Source organism: Rutidosis leptorrhynchoides, chromosome 2 (assembly GCF_046630445.1).
Source record: "Rutidosis leptorrhynchoides isolate AG116_Rl617_1_P2 chromosome 2, CSIRO_AGI_Rlap_v1, whole genome shotgun sequence".
Taxonomy (NCBI): domain Eukaryota; kingdom Viridiplantae; phylum Streptophyta; class Magnoliopsida; order Asterales; family Asteraceae; genus Rutidosis; species Rutidosis leptorrhynchoides.
Genome location: NC_092334.1, coordinates 52,429,094 through 52,444,917, shown reverse-complemented (window position 1 = coordinate 52,444,917; position 15,824 = coordinate 52,429,094). Strand labels below are relative to the sequence as shown.

Here is a 15,824-nt window from a genome sequence, read left to right as displayed (position 1 = left end):
TCATCCTCTCGTACCAACCGCCAATCATCCCGGAATAATAGAAGAAGTTAACGAGCTTCGCGCTCGAGTTGTGGCTTTGGAGAATATGATGCACAATTTGCAGGCATCACAGGCAGCACCGGTAGCACCACCAGAACCAGCAGCACAACCAACAACGGTACCAGTACCGACAACAACAACATCCGCACCATAAACCTTAACCTCACAATCTGTCCCACGAGTATCAACCTCATACGCACCGTAGACACCGAAGAATACTAATAACCATAAACGATGAAGTATTAATTCATAACTTCATTGGAGAAATATCCTGCGACGATTATGTAATCTTTAATATAGAAGAGATTATTCGTTTCTAGTTCCAACCGAAAATCAAATGAGTTTAATAACTCATTAAATCTATATTACATCTGAAGGAAATATACATACATATATTTTCATAAAGATTGTAATTGAAAATCCTTTTGTACAAACTGTTAATGATGAGAATATTTTAACGGGTAGGTAATACCCTAGAAATATATAAATTCCACATTAATATATTACACTATACATTCTTCAATTCTGATTCAGCAATCATTAACTATACTGCTCAAACCTATAGATATACGTATCTGTTCATCGCAGAATAACCATTTTCATTCAATTTCATATTCTGATTTCGATAGATCAGAATCCAAGTCAAGATTAAACGAAAAACATCACTCTTAGATTCCTACATCTTTCAAAACCATGCTTCGAAACCCATGCTTTGAATTCAGAACAGTACTAGAACATCATATGATTATATTTTGCGTTCAAACCCATCGAAATTCTTGGAAACACTTCAACTAATGAACAAACGAGAAGACAAACCAACTACACGAAATCTACGAGAAGAAAGATTTGTACTTATAATCATATATCTGGAAAGCTCTCGAAACCTAAGTAAAACTTTAACACGTATCTGTGATAAATCCTTCGGCATTATTATTACTGAAAGTAACCTTGCAATTCCTTTTTAAAAGTATCCAGTATTATCACCCATTCAACTAGTCAACGACGACCTTTCAGACTTATAACTTTGGCATATACGTTTTTGTTACTGGGGAACCCTTTTATGTTCCACCATATTAGCAGTAAATGTACCAGCGACTCCGTCACTCTGCTATTTGAAACTCTCCGGAAATCACTATATATACATTGAAACCCTATCATGTACTCATCCACATCTTGTAACAATAGTTGCCATTCCAACTATCGGGAATTTGCAATCAGTATTTTGAAATCTTGCAGCACGTCTACGCCAACAGTTATATGTGTACATATAACGTCTACCTCCTCGAATTACATACTTCGAATGTGAAGTTTTTGAAAAACACCCCAAACTATGAAACTAGTTCTCTGAAATTGGAACAATGCTGATGAAGCAGCAAAAACTGTAAACGACCTTAACAGTCAAAAGTTTGATGATAAAGAATAATATGGTGGTAAAGCTGAGAAAAAGAGAAGGTTTGAAACTGGAAAACGGATTGAGCAAAGTATGAAGGAGGGTTGTGGATAAATCACAAAGACTAAACCTGCCTTCAAAGAATACAAATGATTCAGTATCTGCTGAAGTCATTAACGAATACCTTGCTCCTGATACTAAACCCCTACGGACAATATTCTTCATCATCCTTCGATATTAGAAATTCTAAGATATTATCATATCTTTCATTATAAATATCTTCGATATTTCTGAAGATATCTTCATAACTATTATCATCCGAAATTATTTATCTCTTCACGCTATATGTGTTACATCATAAAAGAAACTATTTTAGTTTCTAATTTCTAAAAATTTTGAAAAATGGATGTTTTTGAAGTAGTGTTGGGAACTGAAGCATGAGTTAGTATAATATAATGACACTTGATCAACGTGATTATATTACAGTAAGTCATGCTGAGTTTCTAATGGAACGTGATAAAGGTTCACAGATCCCACCCTCATCATGAACCATGTTACATAACTCTTTTAACCTCTAAACATATCAAGAAAATATTTTTTGATGATTCGGTCTTTTTCGGATATTTTGGTAATTTAACAAATCAAGATCGTGCCATTATGATTACTTTCTCAGAACAATAACTATGTTCATCCAAAACTCTATACCTACGAATTCTGGACCATTACAAGAGATGCCTAATCGCAAGAAGAAGAAACGAAGGGACAAAGCTCCGAAATAGAAATTGGAGTATAAATCGCAGCAAATAGGAGGGAGTATTAAACTGTGAATGACAATGATTATAGAAGACAGGAGTAGGGACATTAAAATATAAGGGGAGATATAAAGCCCGATAACAAACCTGAAATTACAAACCGTGTATATCAATGCGTATAGCAATATAAAGACACGGGAGAATGATAAATACAACAATCCCTAGAGCATAATAGAAATAAACAGATTCTTCTGGTGGGAGCTGGAAAAGAAGGATGATTGTGGCAAACGTCAATATTAGGTCAAGAACCAGAACTGGATTGAGCATTTTCACAATTTTTTTTTAATGTATTAATTGGGGAAGAAAGTTTTAAGGGTGGTGAATATTATGAAACGGAAGAAGTCAATTTATAATGGAAATACCGGACAAAGTAGCCAGGGCAGGTTACCACATTTAATTAAAGTGGATCCTAATTTCCTTAAATCCCGGTGAATCAAATCCTGTATATATTTCAAAGATTTTCTTTTAATTCTGGAAATCAAACGTTACTACGTCAAGAGATAAGACGAATCTCTATTCTCCATTTCACTCTATTACGATAACTTCTCTCATACGCTTCGAGTAATTGGATTGTTTTATCCATATTATTCAACGGTGATAAAAATTCTATTTATCAACACATATTCGTCATGAAAACATTTTTATTGTTAGCCATGACGACCTCACTCAAATTTCGGGACGAAATTTCTTTAACGGGTAGGTACTGTGATGACCCGGAAATTTCGACTAAATTTAAACTTAATCTTAAATGATTAATGACTTCGACACGATAAGCAAAGCCTATGAAGTTGAATCTCAAAATTTTGAACTATTCAATTACCCTTCGGTTGTTCTCAACGATTCGCGAACCATTATATGTAAATAGATACATATATATACTATAACTTGAAAACGTAACAAAGTTTTAATTACATGATACCGTACATTAAACTTATTAGTTTATATATCTATTTGAATATATATGATTTCAAGTTATTTAGTAAACGATAGTAACATTCGATTATTGATTCGATTGATATTTAGATAAGTTAACTAAAGCGTTTAAGATGAACCAGTTAAACACTAATTTGTTACAGTGTTTTCAAATTGCCACATTACTCAAAATGCTACAGTGTTTTTGAAAATCACTATTTACTACAGTGAAATTGACTTTGCTACAGTGAATTGCTACAGTGAATTGCTACAGTAAAAATTGACTTTGCTACAGTAACTTTGCTACAGTGGTATATTTTATGGATGATTTAAGACTATATTTTGACAAAGGTACGATTCACGAAACGTAAAGTACAAGTTTTCTCAGCGTACGAAAGGGCGTTCGAAAAACCGGAACCGGGACATAAGTCGAGTGACAACGTACGACTTATCGGAACAAAAATTACAAGTCAACTATGCACGTGAATTTAATATAATATATAATTAATTAATTTAAATTATATATATTATATTTATATTTTATTATGTCGACAAATGTTAGGACAAAAACAATGTGAGCTGTCCCTGGTCCTCATGCGAGTCGCATGGCCAGAAGGCCATTTCCATGCGAGTCGCATGACTCCAGATTTCAGGCCAGGTTCTATAAATTGCAACATTTTCTGCCGAGTAAAGAAAGAAAAAAAACACACACATACATATTACTCCGTATTTATTTTATTTATTATTTATATTATTATTATTATTATTATTATTAATAAGATTATTATTAATCTTATTATTTTTTTTATTATTAGTGTTATTATTTTTGCGATACAAAAATAATAATGTACATCAAATATTACGACGGAGTGCTGTCCAAGTAATTTTCAAAATGAGTTTTCGAGCAAGCTAGAGCTAAGGAAATTATGGGTTATTGCCAAGGAGGTTATGGGTAATGTTCGGGGGTATTTTTTGTGAATCAAACCTCGTGTTTATCATCTCAGATGCGTCTACGTGCTTTCCTGCAATATTGTATATCAATATTAAACAGTGAGTTTCATATGATCCCTTTTACTCAATATATTTTTGGGCTGAGAATACATGCGCAGTTTTATAAATTGTTTTACTAAATGGATACAAATACTAAAACTGATTTTGTGTGAGTTTCATATGATCCCTTTTACTCAATATATTTTTGGGCTGAGAATACATGCGCAGTTTTATAAATTGTTTTACTAAATGGATACAAATACTAAAACTGATTTTGTGTGAGTTTCATATGATCCCTTTTACTCAATATATTTTTGGGCTGAGAATACATGCGCAGTTTTATAAATTGTTTTACTAAATGGATACAAATACTAAAACTGATTTTGTGTGAGTTTCATATGATCCCTTTTACTCAATATATTTTTGGGCTGAGAATACATGCGACTGTTTATAAATACTGAAAATACCAGATTTATATGCGTGAGTTTCATATGATCCCTTTTACTCTCTACATTTTTGGGCTGAGAATACATGCAAATGCTTTATTAACCGATATACAATATTTATATGCGTGAGTTTCATTTGCTCCCTTTTTAATTGCTTTTGCAATCTATATTTTTGGGCTGAGAATACATGCACTTTATTTTAAACGCAATGGATACAAGTACATACTAAATTCTACACCGAGTTTGAACCGAAAATCCCTTAGCTTTGGTAACTAGTAACCGCCGGTTATAAGAACTGGTGGGCGCGAGTAGTTATATATGGATCCATAGGGCTTGATATCCCCGTCCGAGCTAGAGCACTAGCCTTTTAACGGACGTATGCTATTTGAGAAGCGTACACGTTGATTTGCGTGTATTATTAAGATGATTATACAAAGGGTACAAATTATATATACGTTAAGTTTAGTTACCAGGGTACTCAATTTCGTAGAATATTTTGATAAACGTTTCTGGATGAAACAACTGAAATCTTGTGATCCACCTTTATATGCAGATTATACGAAACATTAAAACTATGAACTCACCAACCTTTGTGTTGACACTTTTTAGCATGTTTATTCTCAGGTTTCCTAGAAGTCTTCCGCTGTTTGCTTAGATGTTAGACAAGCTATGTGCATGGAGTTTTACATGACATATTTTTCAAGGAAACGTTGCATTCACCAAATCATCACCATGTATCTTATTTTGACTGCATTATCAACGGAAGTACTATTGTAAACTATTATTTATGGTGATTGTCTATATGTAGAAATCATCAGATGTCGAAAACCTTTGATTTAAATATTCATTTATGGTATGCCTTTTCAAAAGAATGCAATGTTTATAAAACGTATCATATAGAGGTCAAATACCTCGCAATGAAATCAATGAATGACGTGTTCGTCCATATGGATTTGGAGCGATCGTCACAGACAGAGTGTTTGATATCATATAAATTCATGAATAAAGACCAAGTAAATAAGAAGTGTGACAGAGTACATCTTCGCCCTTACTCATTTCAACCCAACCAACTGATTTGCCACTTGAAAATGAAACCTTTATTTGTAAAATAACGAATTTACCAGATATTAACCTTATTCTGCTCGAATTCATTGTGGGTCGCACTTCTCTGGTAGCAGCATACGGAAAGCTTCTGCCTTTTCAATCAACTCAACTTCTTGAAAGGCTTTAACAAGCCTATCACACACAGAGACATCAAAGTCAGTTGTAGCAGACTTCTTCCATTGATCAATCACTTCTTCAACCTCATTAAAATGGCCAAGTATCACATATGCAGATAATATGCAAGCATAGTTTCTGCTAATCATTTTTTGATTTGTCATTTTTAGTGATTTCCATATTTGATCAAGTGTATCCTTATTTCCCAACGCACAGTGAAGCATAATAAGAAAATCGTAACTTATCCATTCTCTTTGTGTGATACCCTTCTCACTTTCAACCACAGAGTTAAGCCCTGAATTGACTAGTTGACCCGATGTAAGATAGATTTTTACAAGATTCACATATTTTGCCCAAATCTCATTTGCACCATGTTCACAAGTATTCATTTCATCAAGAATACTTCTAACTTCATCAATCTTTAAAGCAGAAGCACATGAACTTATCCAAAGGTTGTAAGTGTAAATATCAGGGGACACCTTTTGGCTTTTAAGTTCTTTAACAACAGACGAGACCTTTTCCACTTGCCCAACTGACATGTACAATGTCATTAATTCATTGTATGTTAATGCACTAAATGAAAGGTTAGATATTTTCATCTTTTCATAAAGATCCTCTGCCTTAGATGTTAGTTTTGATGCCGCATAAGAGTGGAGAAGTGCAGTGTAAGATTCAGTTGTTTTAGCAGTGGGGGGTAAACTTTCAAAATATCGCTCGGCAGCATCTATACCAAAAACTTTTGTCATTAAGTCGATGCGGAATGCATAATCGGAGTCAGATAATTCAAATTCTCCACGTGAAACCATCCACTCTGATAACTGCAAATGCATATATTTTTACTCATTATTTAATCGATGCTAACGAGAACAATCACAGAAATGTACAGATGATCCAAAATCATTAATTATAAGAAGTTGTACACTTGTCCTCGTAAAAGAAATAGCATACTCTCATTGCTGATACTCGGATAAGTTATTATGACAGTATCATCATAGAATCACCAATTTTTTCAACAAATAGCTTTAACATTTCATCTAAAGTAGACAAAAATATTCGTTCTCCATATACAAAGAGCTTCACAAAAGCCTAGATTTTCGAATTAGCATGCAGAAATAGTATTGCAACAAGTGTACCAACTAACCAAATGATGACATTTTTCAGTGTTCATACTAAAGCATATTATTTTATTACCACCTAAATGCTTCTGTAATTTATTCGCGACCTGCATAGTCCTTAGTTATCATAACATTGTGTATATGTAACTTCACATTGTATTGTACATACTGTTTATAATATATAAATATACTTGTTTGCTTTAAAAAAATAATAATAAATAAATATACGTGCTTAGTGGTCGGGGTCTTGATAACTAGCAACATATCTTGGGGTCGGAAACGGTCACGGGATGCTCGGTTAGGTCGCGTACATTCACCTTTCCTGGGTAGCCTGTACATGAAAACCTTATCCGTTTACCCGTATACTGAACCATATTACATGAAAATTCTCATGAAGAATGCAGTCTCATTATACATATACATAGCCAGTTAATAAAATATTCATGCCAGAAACCTGGAAGCGAAAAAGTGATCACGGAGAGCTGATATAACCCCCAAAAAAAAAAAAAAATATTATCGTCTTCTAAGTAATTCCTGTATTACGTGTTTGAATATCGAACTTTCGATAACCGACTCTAGAACTAAAGCCAAGGTGTTCAATATCTAGTCAATTTCTTGGTTGAATAACATAATCATAATGTACTAATAACTCAGTGAGTCAGGCCTTCATATCTAACCACACCATAAGCACAAAACTGGTCACATTATAATAATAAAGTAACATGAAGATATCAAAAACAGTTAAATAATCTAACCTCCAGAGCATGTTTATAGCGATTAGCTTTACGAAGATCTTTCGAAATGCGACGGAGATCATGAATCGTAATCTGATGTCCTTCGTTAATCCATTTCTCAATCACATTAGTCGCACTACGTTTCGGTAATCTCAACCGGAAAATTCTGCTCTTCAAATCATCACCTGAATCAGATTCAGGTAGTTCCGGAACTGAAATCGGTGATTCATCGTACACGATATCCGTTTTTGAAGAAATTGAAGACGATGATGAAGATAAGAACCTCCATAAACCATTGGTTTGTGTATGGTTTCTAGGGTTTAGAAAACATGTAAAAGTTAGGGTTTAAGAAAATCATCAGAAATTAAAAGGAGCTGCAAGTTAGTTAATTACCTTATGATTCCACTGAATAGTGATCGAGCAGCCGCCATGTTCTAACACACCGATTCACCATCAGATTGATAATTTCAGGCTATCTGCAGATAAATAGCAGATGCAAAAATAAAAATATAAAAAAAATATAAAAAAAAGGTAAAAAATAATGTAATATATTGTCAGAAGTGGGATTTGAACCCACGCCCTCTTTCGAAGACCAGAACTTGAGTCTGGCGCCTTAGACCACTCGGCCATCCTGACTTTATGTTATGTGATATTGTACTAATTCATAATATGTAAAGTTAGTAGCTTTATGCAACTCATATTTAGTCATATCAAGATCTTGTTTGTGAGTATTTTTTTTTAGAAAAAAAACATAAATTAAATTAAATTAAATTATATCCTAAGATTTAGCTGAGATACATATTGACATAGATTATATTGAATCTCATTAACAAAATCCAATTATTTAATTGATACAAGTAATTGATCACGATCTTAACAACATTGCACTTAAGTTAAAGACAAACAAACCAATACTTATGACAATGACATAAACAACTATACTCGTATCTTCTTGCACCTCAAAAATTCATGAAAAAGTAGAACGCCTACTTTTAATTGTTGGCGTCGTCCGGTGACAATCTAATGAGAACGGATCAAAGAAAGACGAATGAAGTAGTTCATGCACAATCGAAAAAATGAGCCATCTTAAAAATCTTGATTCACTTTGCACTGTCAAAAATGATAAAGACAAAAAGCCAACATTTTCTTCATGATTCAAATTCATAATCTATATAATGTTTCACGTTACAATGACGATTGACGAACATAAGATGCAACATTTTAAGCAACTTTCATATTGATATATAATTTAAAACGCATTGGGTTGATGAATTGAATTCATGTTCGTCATTCATAACAAAGTGCTTTGTTTTTGCTTTGGTTCTATGGGTTCCCTCATATCGAATATATATATATATATATATATATATATATATATATATATATATATATATATATATATATATATATATATATATATATATATATATATATATATATATATATAGTGGTTGGATCAAGGGGGAATTAACCAATCGGGGGGAAGCAAAATGTGTTTTTTTCATTTTTTGAAAAAACTTTGTTCACGAACATTATACATTGGATGAAAATATGAATATTTAATAAAGACACTTTGTGATAATGTTTTTATTTTGGCGGGAAAACGCTCGAAGAATTAATATATAACAATTATCGTGTTTTCGAGCGTATGTTGAAAGGTTTTAGATATTAGGGTTTAGATATTAGGGTTTATAGGGTTTAGACATTAAGGTTTAGAAATTTAGGGTTTAGGGTTTAGATTTAGGATTTAGATTGAGTTTTTAACACGAACGGTTTAGAGTTTAGGGTTTAGGGTTTTGGATTTTGGGATTAAACCCAAAACACTAAACCCTAAACCCTAACCCTAAACTCTAAATAGGGCTAAATTTTACTTCACAAAATATGAAAGAAAAAAAAAACGTTAACATTCTTCACGATCAATATTATCTTGAATGTTATTTTTGTCGATCGTTTTTCAGCCAAAATAATAACATTCATCACGAAGTGTCTTTTTTAAATCTTCATATTTTCGTGTGATCTTGATGCCTGAAAAAAAATTCATAAAAAAACGATTTTTTTTTTGCTTCCCCCCGATTGGTTACTTCCCCATTGATTCTGCTCCTATATATATATATATATATATATATATATATATATATATATATATATATATATATATATATAGAGAGAGAGAGAGAGAGAGAGAACAGTTCAAATGAGAGTCACAAAAATGTACAAAACTGCAAAAACTAAAATACATGAGGATAATTTTGTATATTACATATTTATATTTTATTTTTGGTTTATTTTTTAAATCACCAGATTTAATTTGTGATGATCGGTTACAATCTGATTCAGGATTTTGGTAACCACTCTACAATATCGCCACCATCATCTGCAATTTCTTATTGTATGTATCCAACTTTCATATCTTCTATTGTATGCATTCAACTATTAAATCTCTACTATTGTATGCATTGAATTACTTATAGCTCAGGTAGCATGTCAATATGTAGAAAAATTACATGGTTGGTCCCTCAATTTAACGTTCGTTAATTTTTTCCATTAAGTTCCATTTTGAAATTCATTGAAAAAAATTAAAACCCCATTTTATCATCATACCTCATCTCCTCTTCATTTCTTTTTCTTCAATTGATGAAATTAAATCTTCATTTCCTTTCCTGCAACAACAATTCGTCAAAAATTGCTATGAACATCAAATCTTCAATTGATGAAATTAATCTTGAAAATTAATTCCTCAAGCCTTCATAGTCAGCGATAAACACTTTTTGATGAGGATTCACAAATAAAATAACAATAAAATTTGGAAATCGAAGAAGAACACTAGCTACTTCTGCATATGGACATTGAAGATCAAAGTTGAATTTTAGAGATTTTCAGATAACATAAACTGAATTAAAGTAGCTTGTTATCATCTTGTAAACACTCAAAACTAAATCATTACATCTAAAACTCAGCAATCCACTCGAATTAAATTGTTGACCGAAGAACAATAAACTTTGACTTCTAGATATGAAACAACTTTGGAGTTGTTAAATCAATCTGATGGTTGAAGAAGGTGCGTTTTAGCTTTAGGAACTCAGACCTTAATCTCAGATTATTGATATAACTTCAAAATCAAAAACACCTAAATCTGTTAATGATGATGAACGACGAAGATGATGATGAACAATTTCTGAATCTGCTTCGTTCTAGTGTTGAAGATGAATGATGATGAAGTAGAAATCTGATTTGGATATGTGATGTATGTTTTCGATGGATTTATGCCCGTAAACTCAGATCTGTTGGATTTATAAAAGTGAATTTGGGTGGAATTATACAAGTGTATACGAATATGAATTATAATTTATAATGTTGAGTTAAAGAATTTACAAATAAATGTATACTAAATAATGATGAATGGATGAAGATGTACGAAAGGTTAAAGAAATTAGGGTAATAAGTTACATGAAGGACTAATGAAATTAAGGTTTACAAACATGAGGGACTAATAATGTAAATGTTTGGAAAGGTGACCTAGAAGGTTACCTATTATAAAAGGTTAAATGCCTACAATAGTAGAGATTTCAAAGTTGAATGCATACAATAGGAGATTTGAAAGTTGGATGCATATAATAGGAATTTGGTGAAAGTTCCACGCATTTTCAAACAATTTTCCCATCTTATAAACATCTATTTCAAGTTCTAATCTTTTTACTAAACACACGATTTCTTTAACACTATTTTTTTTATTACTTATATGTTGAGTCCCCAAAATAATTAAGGATTTAATTATGACAAAACTGTAATTTATTTGCACTAAAATGTTATGTGCATCCAGCACAAGTTTGTTTATGTATAGACAATAAATATTACTGTGTCGAGTGTTTTGTTTGCTGCTTAGTCTACCAGCACAAGGTAGACAGTATTCTTCAATTAGCACAGGATGTGTACCCAGCAATTCAAGAATATCAAGTAACTCAGCAATGAAGAACCAGCATAGCTGGAATGCAGCTTACTACACAAGACAGCTATGCTCCATTATAAGCATAGTGGTTTCCTGAGTGATCTACATCAATCGTACTATTCAACAGAAGTCAAAGACAAAGTTGAACAGAAAAGGACACGTGTCAGCGGCTGACAAGTGACCTTACAAGACCACGTAGGAATGTAGAAGTTTAACGCATGTGCAGACATGTGTTATACTTTGTCAATGCCTATGGAACACAACATTCTATTTGTTTAAACAAATAGTGGTATCAAATCGAATTGGGGTGTTCCTGCAAATAGCTACCAAAGAGGAAAGAGGAGAGCACGCTCTCTGATGCAGTTGTCCCCATAAGTACAGACATCCTATGTACCAGTAGACAACTGAACAATTACACGGATAATAGTACTAGTATAAATTGATGTATCCACTATTGTAACAACTAGTGGTGTGGGTTTGTTTATTTAGAGTCCAAAACGTGTAATAGCTTAGAACACACTCTGTAGCTATACTTAGGTAAATCTGTATCAACCAACAATCATTCCATCAAGGATAGTTGTAATTCTTTTTGATTTAATCAATAAAGAATAACCGTTAAAAAATTACCTTTGACTCTATTTAATTTACTTGCTTGAATACTAAATTTTGTTTAACTGTTAAATTAATTAAAAGAATTGTATTCACCCCCCACCCCCCCTCTACAATACTCCTGTTGTTTATCAAGGGACCAAAAACTGGTATCAGAGCTTCAGTCTTGATATTTTAATATCTTGGATCTGAATTATCTCATAGCTGCATATTCAAATATAGCTTACCGTGAAAATGGCTCATCCAATAGACCACCCAAATTTGATGAAGATGAGTATGAAACTTGGAAGGCAAGGTTCATGCTTCACCTGGAGTTTATTGACCCACTCATGTCTGGTATTGCCACAGATGGTCCATTTGTCCTAACTGAGACTATTGATAGCATTCCAGCTACTACTGACACTCCTGCCATTCATGGCAGAGAGGTTGTTCTCACTCTAGCCAAATGGGATGCTGAGGACAAACGTAGTGTTGGACTTGACCCTAAGATAAGAACTCTGTTAGTTATAACTTTACCTAACCACCTGTTCAAACTGATTAAGGGAAAACTGAATGCCAAGCTTATGTTAGACTATCTAGATGTTACTTATGAAGGCATGGATGAGGTTTGGCAGAACAAGATTATTGCTTTGAAAAGAGAGTATGAAATGTTCTTTGCCTATAAGAATGAGACCCTTAAGCAAACCTTCATTAGGTTTAACTCCTTAGTTACTGACCTGCTTACTTTGAAAATCAAATATACCGATTTTGAACAAGTAAACAAATTCATTGACTCACTGTCAGCTAAATGGAAACCTGTGACTGACCCTCTAAGAATCACCCAGACTTTAAAGAACTTTAACATGTCTTCTCTCTATGGTACACTTTAGAACCACGAGAAGGCAGAAGCCAAACTTGAACTAAATTTAAAAGAAAACTTTAAGTCTGCCCCCACCACTTCAAAATCTTCTAAAACAGATGATACTGCTCTTATTGCTGCTGCTAAAAAGAAAGCTCAAAAGGCTTTACTGGTTCAAAAGTTGACAGCAGAAGAAGAGTCAGCTGAAGATGATGTGGAGAGTGGTACTGGGTCTGAGGAGAGTAGTGATGATGAAAATGATGTGGAAGGGTTGCTGAAGGTATGGCTTTACTGGCTAGGCAGTTTAAAAGGTTCAATCTTAATAGAACCATCAAGTCATACAAAGGGAGTAAGAAGCCGAGTGCTAGGTATAATAGCAAATCAGTCAAAGGCCCTAAATCTGAGTGTTACAATTGTGGGAAGGTTGGACATTTTGCTGCTGAATGCATGTCCAGGAAACCTTCAATCTCACATGCTAACTCTTTCTCAAAAGCTGATAAGTACAAAAACAAGTACAAAGCTATGAAAGCTCAGATGAAGGAGAATGCAAAGACTGATAAGAAGGGAAAGAAGCCAGAAAAGGTTCTAGTTACTGAGCATCATGACTGGGATGAAACCAGTTCTTCTTCATCTTCTGACAGTGATACTGATGATGATGGTACTGGTTATGCTTCTGGTAAAAAGCTATGTTTGATGGCCAAGGAGGTCGAGGAGTCTGATGAGGATGATAATGGTAGCACATTTGTGTCTGATATGAGGGAAGCTGACCTGAAAAAGGATTCACCTCAATGGAAAACTGAAATGCTGTATAAGGTTGATAATTTTCGAACTTATACTGATGATGAAAAAGCTGAAATGTTTGACTACCTAAGATTTGATCTATGTAGAGGCAGTAAGCGTGAAGAAGTTTTGAAAAATGATAACAAATCTTTAAATGATAAACTTAAAAGCAAAATTGATGAAATTAAGATCTTGAAGGATGAAATTTCAAATCTTGAAAAACAAAATTTTGCTCTAAAGTCTCTTCACGTTGAGGCAGCAGATGTTAAGAACCAGCTAAACGACCTCAAGAAGGTTGTTGCTTCATGGTGTACGTCCGCTCAACGCACAGCTAAGTGTGTAAATGAGCAGGTGCCTGTCCAAGTTGATGCCTTCTTTGCTGGTGACTATGCTGCTGCTGCTGCTCTTGCAGAAGTTACTTTTATGGACCCCATTCTTGAAATTGATCCTGAAGCTGTCTTGCCAAATACTTTTGCTAAGATAGTTAAGGGTAAAAAGGTCTTAACAAATAAGTTTGTCAGACCTACAGAGACCCCACCACCGTCCATGAAAGAAATTTTGGAGGATGAAGTAAAAGCCAAGGAAACCAGTACTTCAATTGATAAAACTACCGATCCCTCAATCATTTACTATATGACTCCAAAAGAAAGACGCATTAAAAGGAAAATCACTGAAAGCAATCAAAGAAAGTCAAAAACAATTGATTCCCCTTCGTGTTCAAATTCCACCAATGCAGAGCCAGTTGATGAAAATTGTACTGGTCAACCAGTAGCTGCTGACAAGCCAGCAAAACGCAATACTGGCAAGTCAAAGGTAGCAATCAAGATTCACACGAATCGACCGGTATCAGCTGACAGGTCAGTAACTTCCCACACCGGCTCGTCAAATAACAAAGACAAAGCAGTATACCATGATTATGGTACTGGTTCTAAAAAGAAAGTTGCCCTTAAGGGAAAAGCTAATGTGAACCAAATTGTGGAATCATGTGCTGAGTCATCTATCACTGAGATAATGTATGTCAAGCTTGACCAGCTCATAGCTGCCATATCTGAAAGCAGACCTGATCTTAATGCACCCATTTACTCAGTGTATGACCAGTCACCGATATCAAATGTGAGAAAATGCTACAAGTGTGGCAGCAAGTTTCACTTAGCTAACCGGTGTACTCTAACCCCTGCCCCATCTGCTGCTGCCTCTTCAAGCAAACCAGCAGACAGGAAGAGATCATCAAAGATGACTCTTTCAGAACCCATCCTTGGATGGGTTCCCAAAAAGAACTAATCTCTTAGCTACTGTGGAGGACATTCAAAACAAGCAAATTTGGTATCTCGATAGTGGATATTCGAGACATATGACCGGAAGTAAGTCCCTACTAATGGACTCTCAAGAAAAGGATGGTCCAGTTGTTTCATATGGAGATAATTCGTTGGGTTACACAAAGGGTTTTGGTACTTTAACAAATGGGAATGTTACATTTTTAGATGTAGCATATGTCGTTGGGCTTAAACGCAACTTATTCAGCATAAGCCAACTGACAAGCAAAAATAAGATAGTTCAATTCAGAAGGAAAATTGGCACTCTTTTTGATAAGACAGGGAAGCCACTGCTGACAGCCAAAAGACATGAGAACATGTATCAAATTGACATGAACACAGCAGTCACAACAACTGATACTTGCTTTTATTCAAAGGCAGCAGACAACCTCAAATGGTTATGGCACAAGAGACTCTCACATCTCAACTTTAAAGATATTCACAAATTATCTAGTAAAAGTTTGGTGTTTGGGCTACCCACAATGTCTTATGTGAAGGACAGATTGTGTCCTGGATGTGAAAAAGGGAAGCATCACCATGCCTCATTCAAGTCAAAGCAGATTTCATCTGTTGAGAAGCCATTTCACTTACTTTATATAGATCTTTTTGGTCCTGTTAATATAGCCAACTATAGTAGGAAGAAGTATACACTGGTGATTGTTGATGAATATTCCAGATACAC

General features: G+C 34.0%; 1 protein-coding gene and 1 non-coding gene across 2 annotated transcripts; both read right to left on the bottom strand.

The window, feature by feature from the left end:
- Positions 1 to 5,562: 5,562 nt before the first annotated feature.
- LOC139890870 (pentatricopeptide repeat-containing protein At5g09450, mitochondrial) lies at positions 5,563 to 8,132 on the bottom strand. Its single transcript, XM_071873798.1, has 3 exons — positions 8,050 to 8,132; positions 7,678 to 7,969; positions 5,563 to 6,625 (listed from the first exon to the last, which is right to left on the bottom strand). Exons 1-3 carry the CDS (start codon positions 8,085 to 8,087, stop codon positions 5,738 to 5,740), a joined length of 1,218 nt encoding a protein of 405 aa, XP_071729899.1. The 5' UTR covers positions 8,088 to 8,132; the 3' UTR covers positions 5,563 to 5,737.
- A 76-nt stretch (positions 8,133 to 8,208) lies between these two features.
- On the bottom strand, positions 8,209 to 8,292 carry TRNAL-CAA (transfer RNA leucine (anticodon CAA)). Its single transcript has one exon. It is a non-coding gene; the product is annotated as a tRNA-Leu (tRNA).
- Positions 8,293 to 15,824: the final 7,532 nt, after the last annotated feature.

Coding starts and splice junctions, on each gene's coding strand:
- LOC139890870 (XM_071873798.1), bottom strand. CDS start 8,087: ATGGCGGCTGCTCGATCACTATTCAGTGGAATCATAAG. Junction 7,970..8,049: donor CTATTCAGTGGAATCATAAG/GTAATTAACTAA, acceptor TCTAAACCCTAG/AAACCATACACAAACCAATG. Junction 6,626..7,677: donor GCTATAAACATGCTCTGGAG/GTTAGATTATTT, acceptor ATGCATTTGCAG/TTATCAGAGTGGATGGTTTC.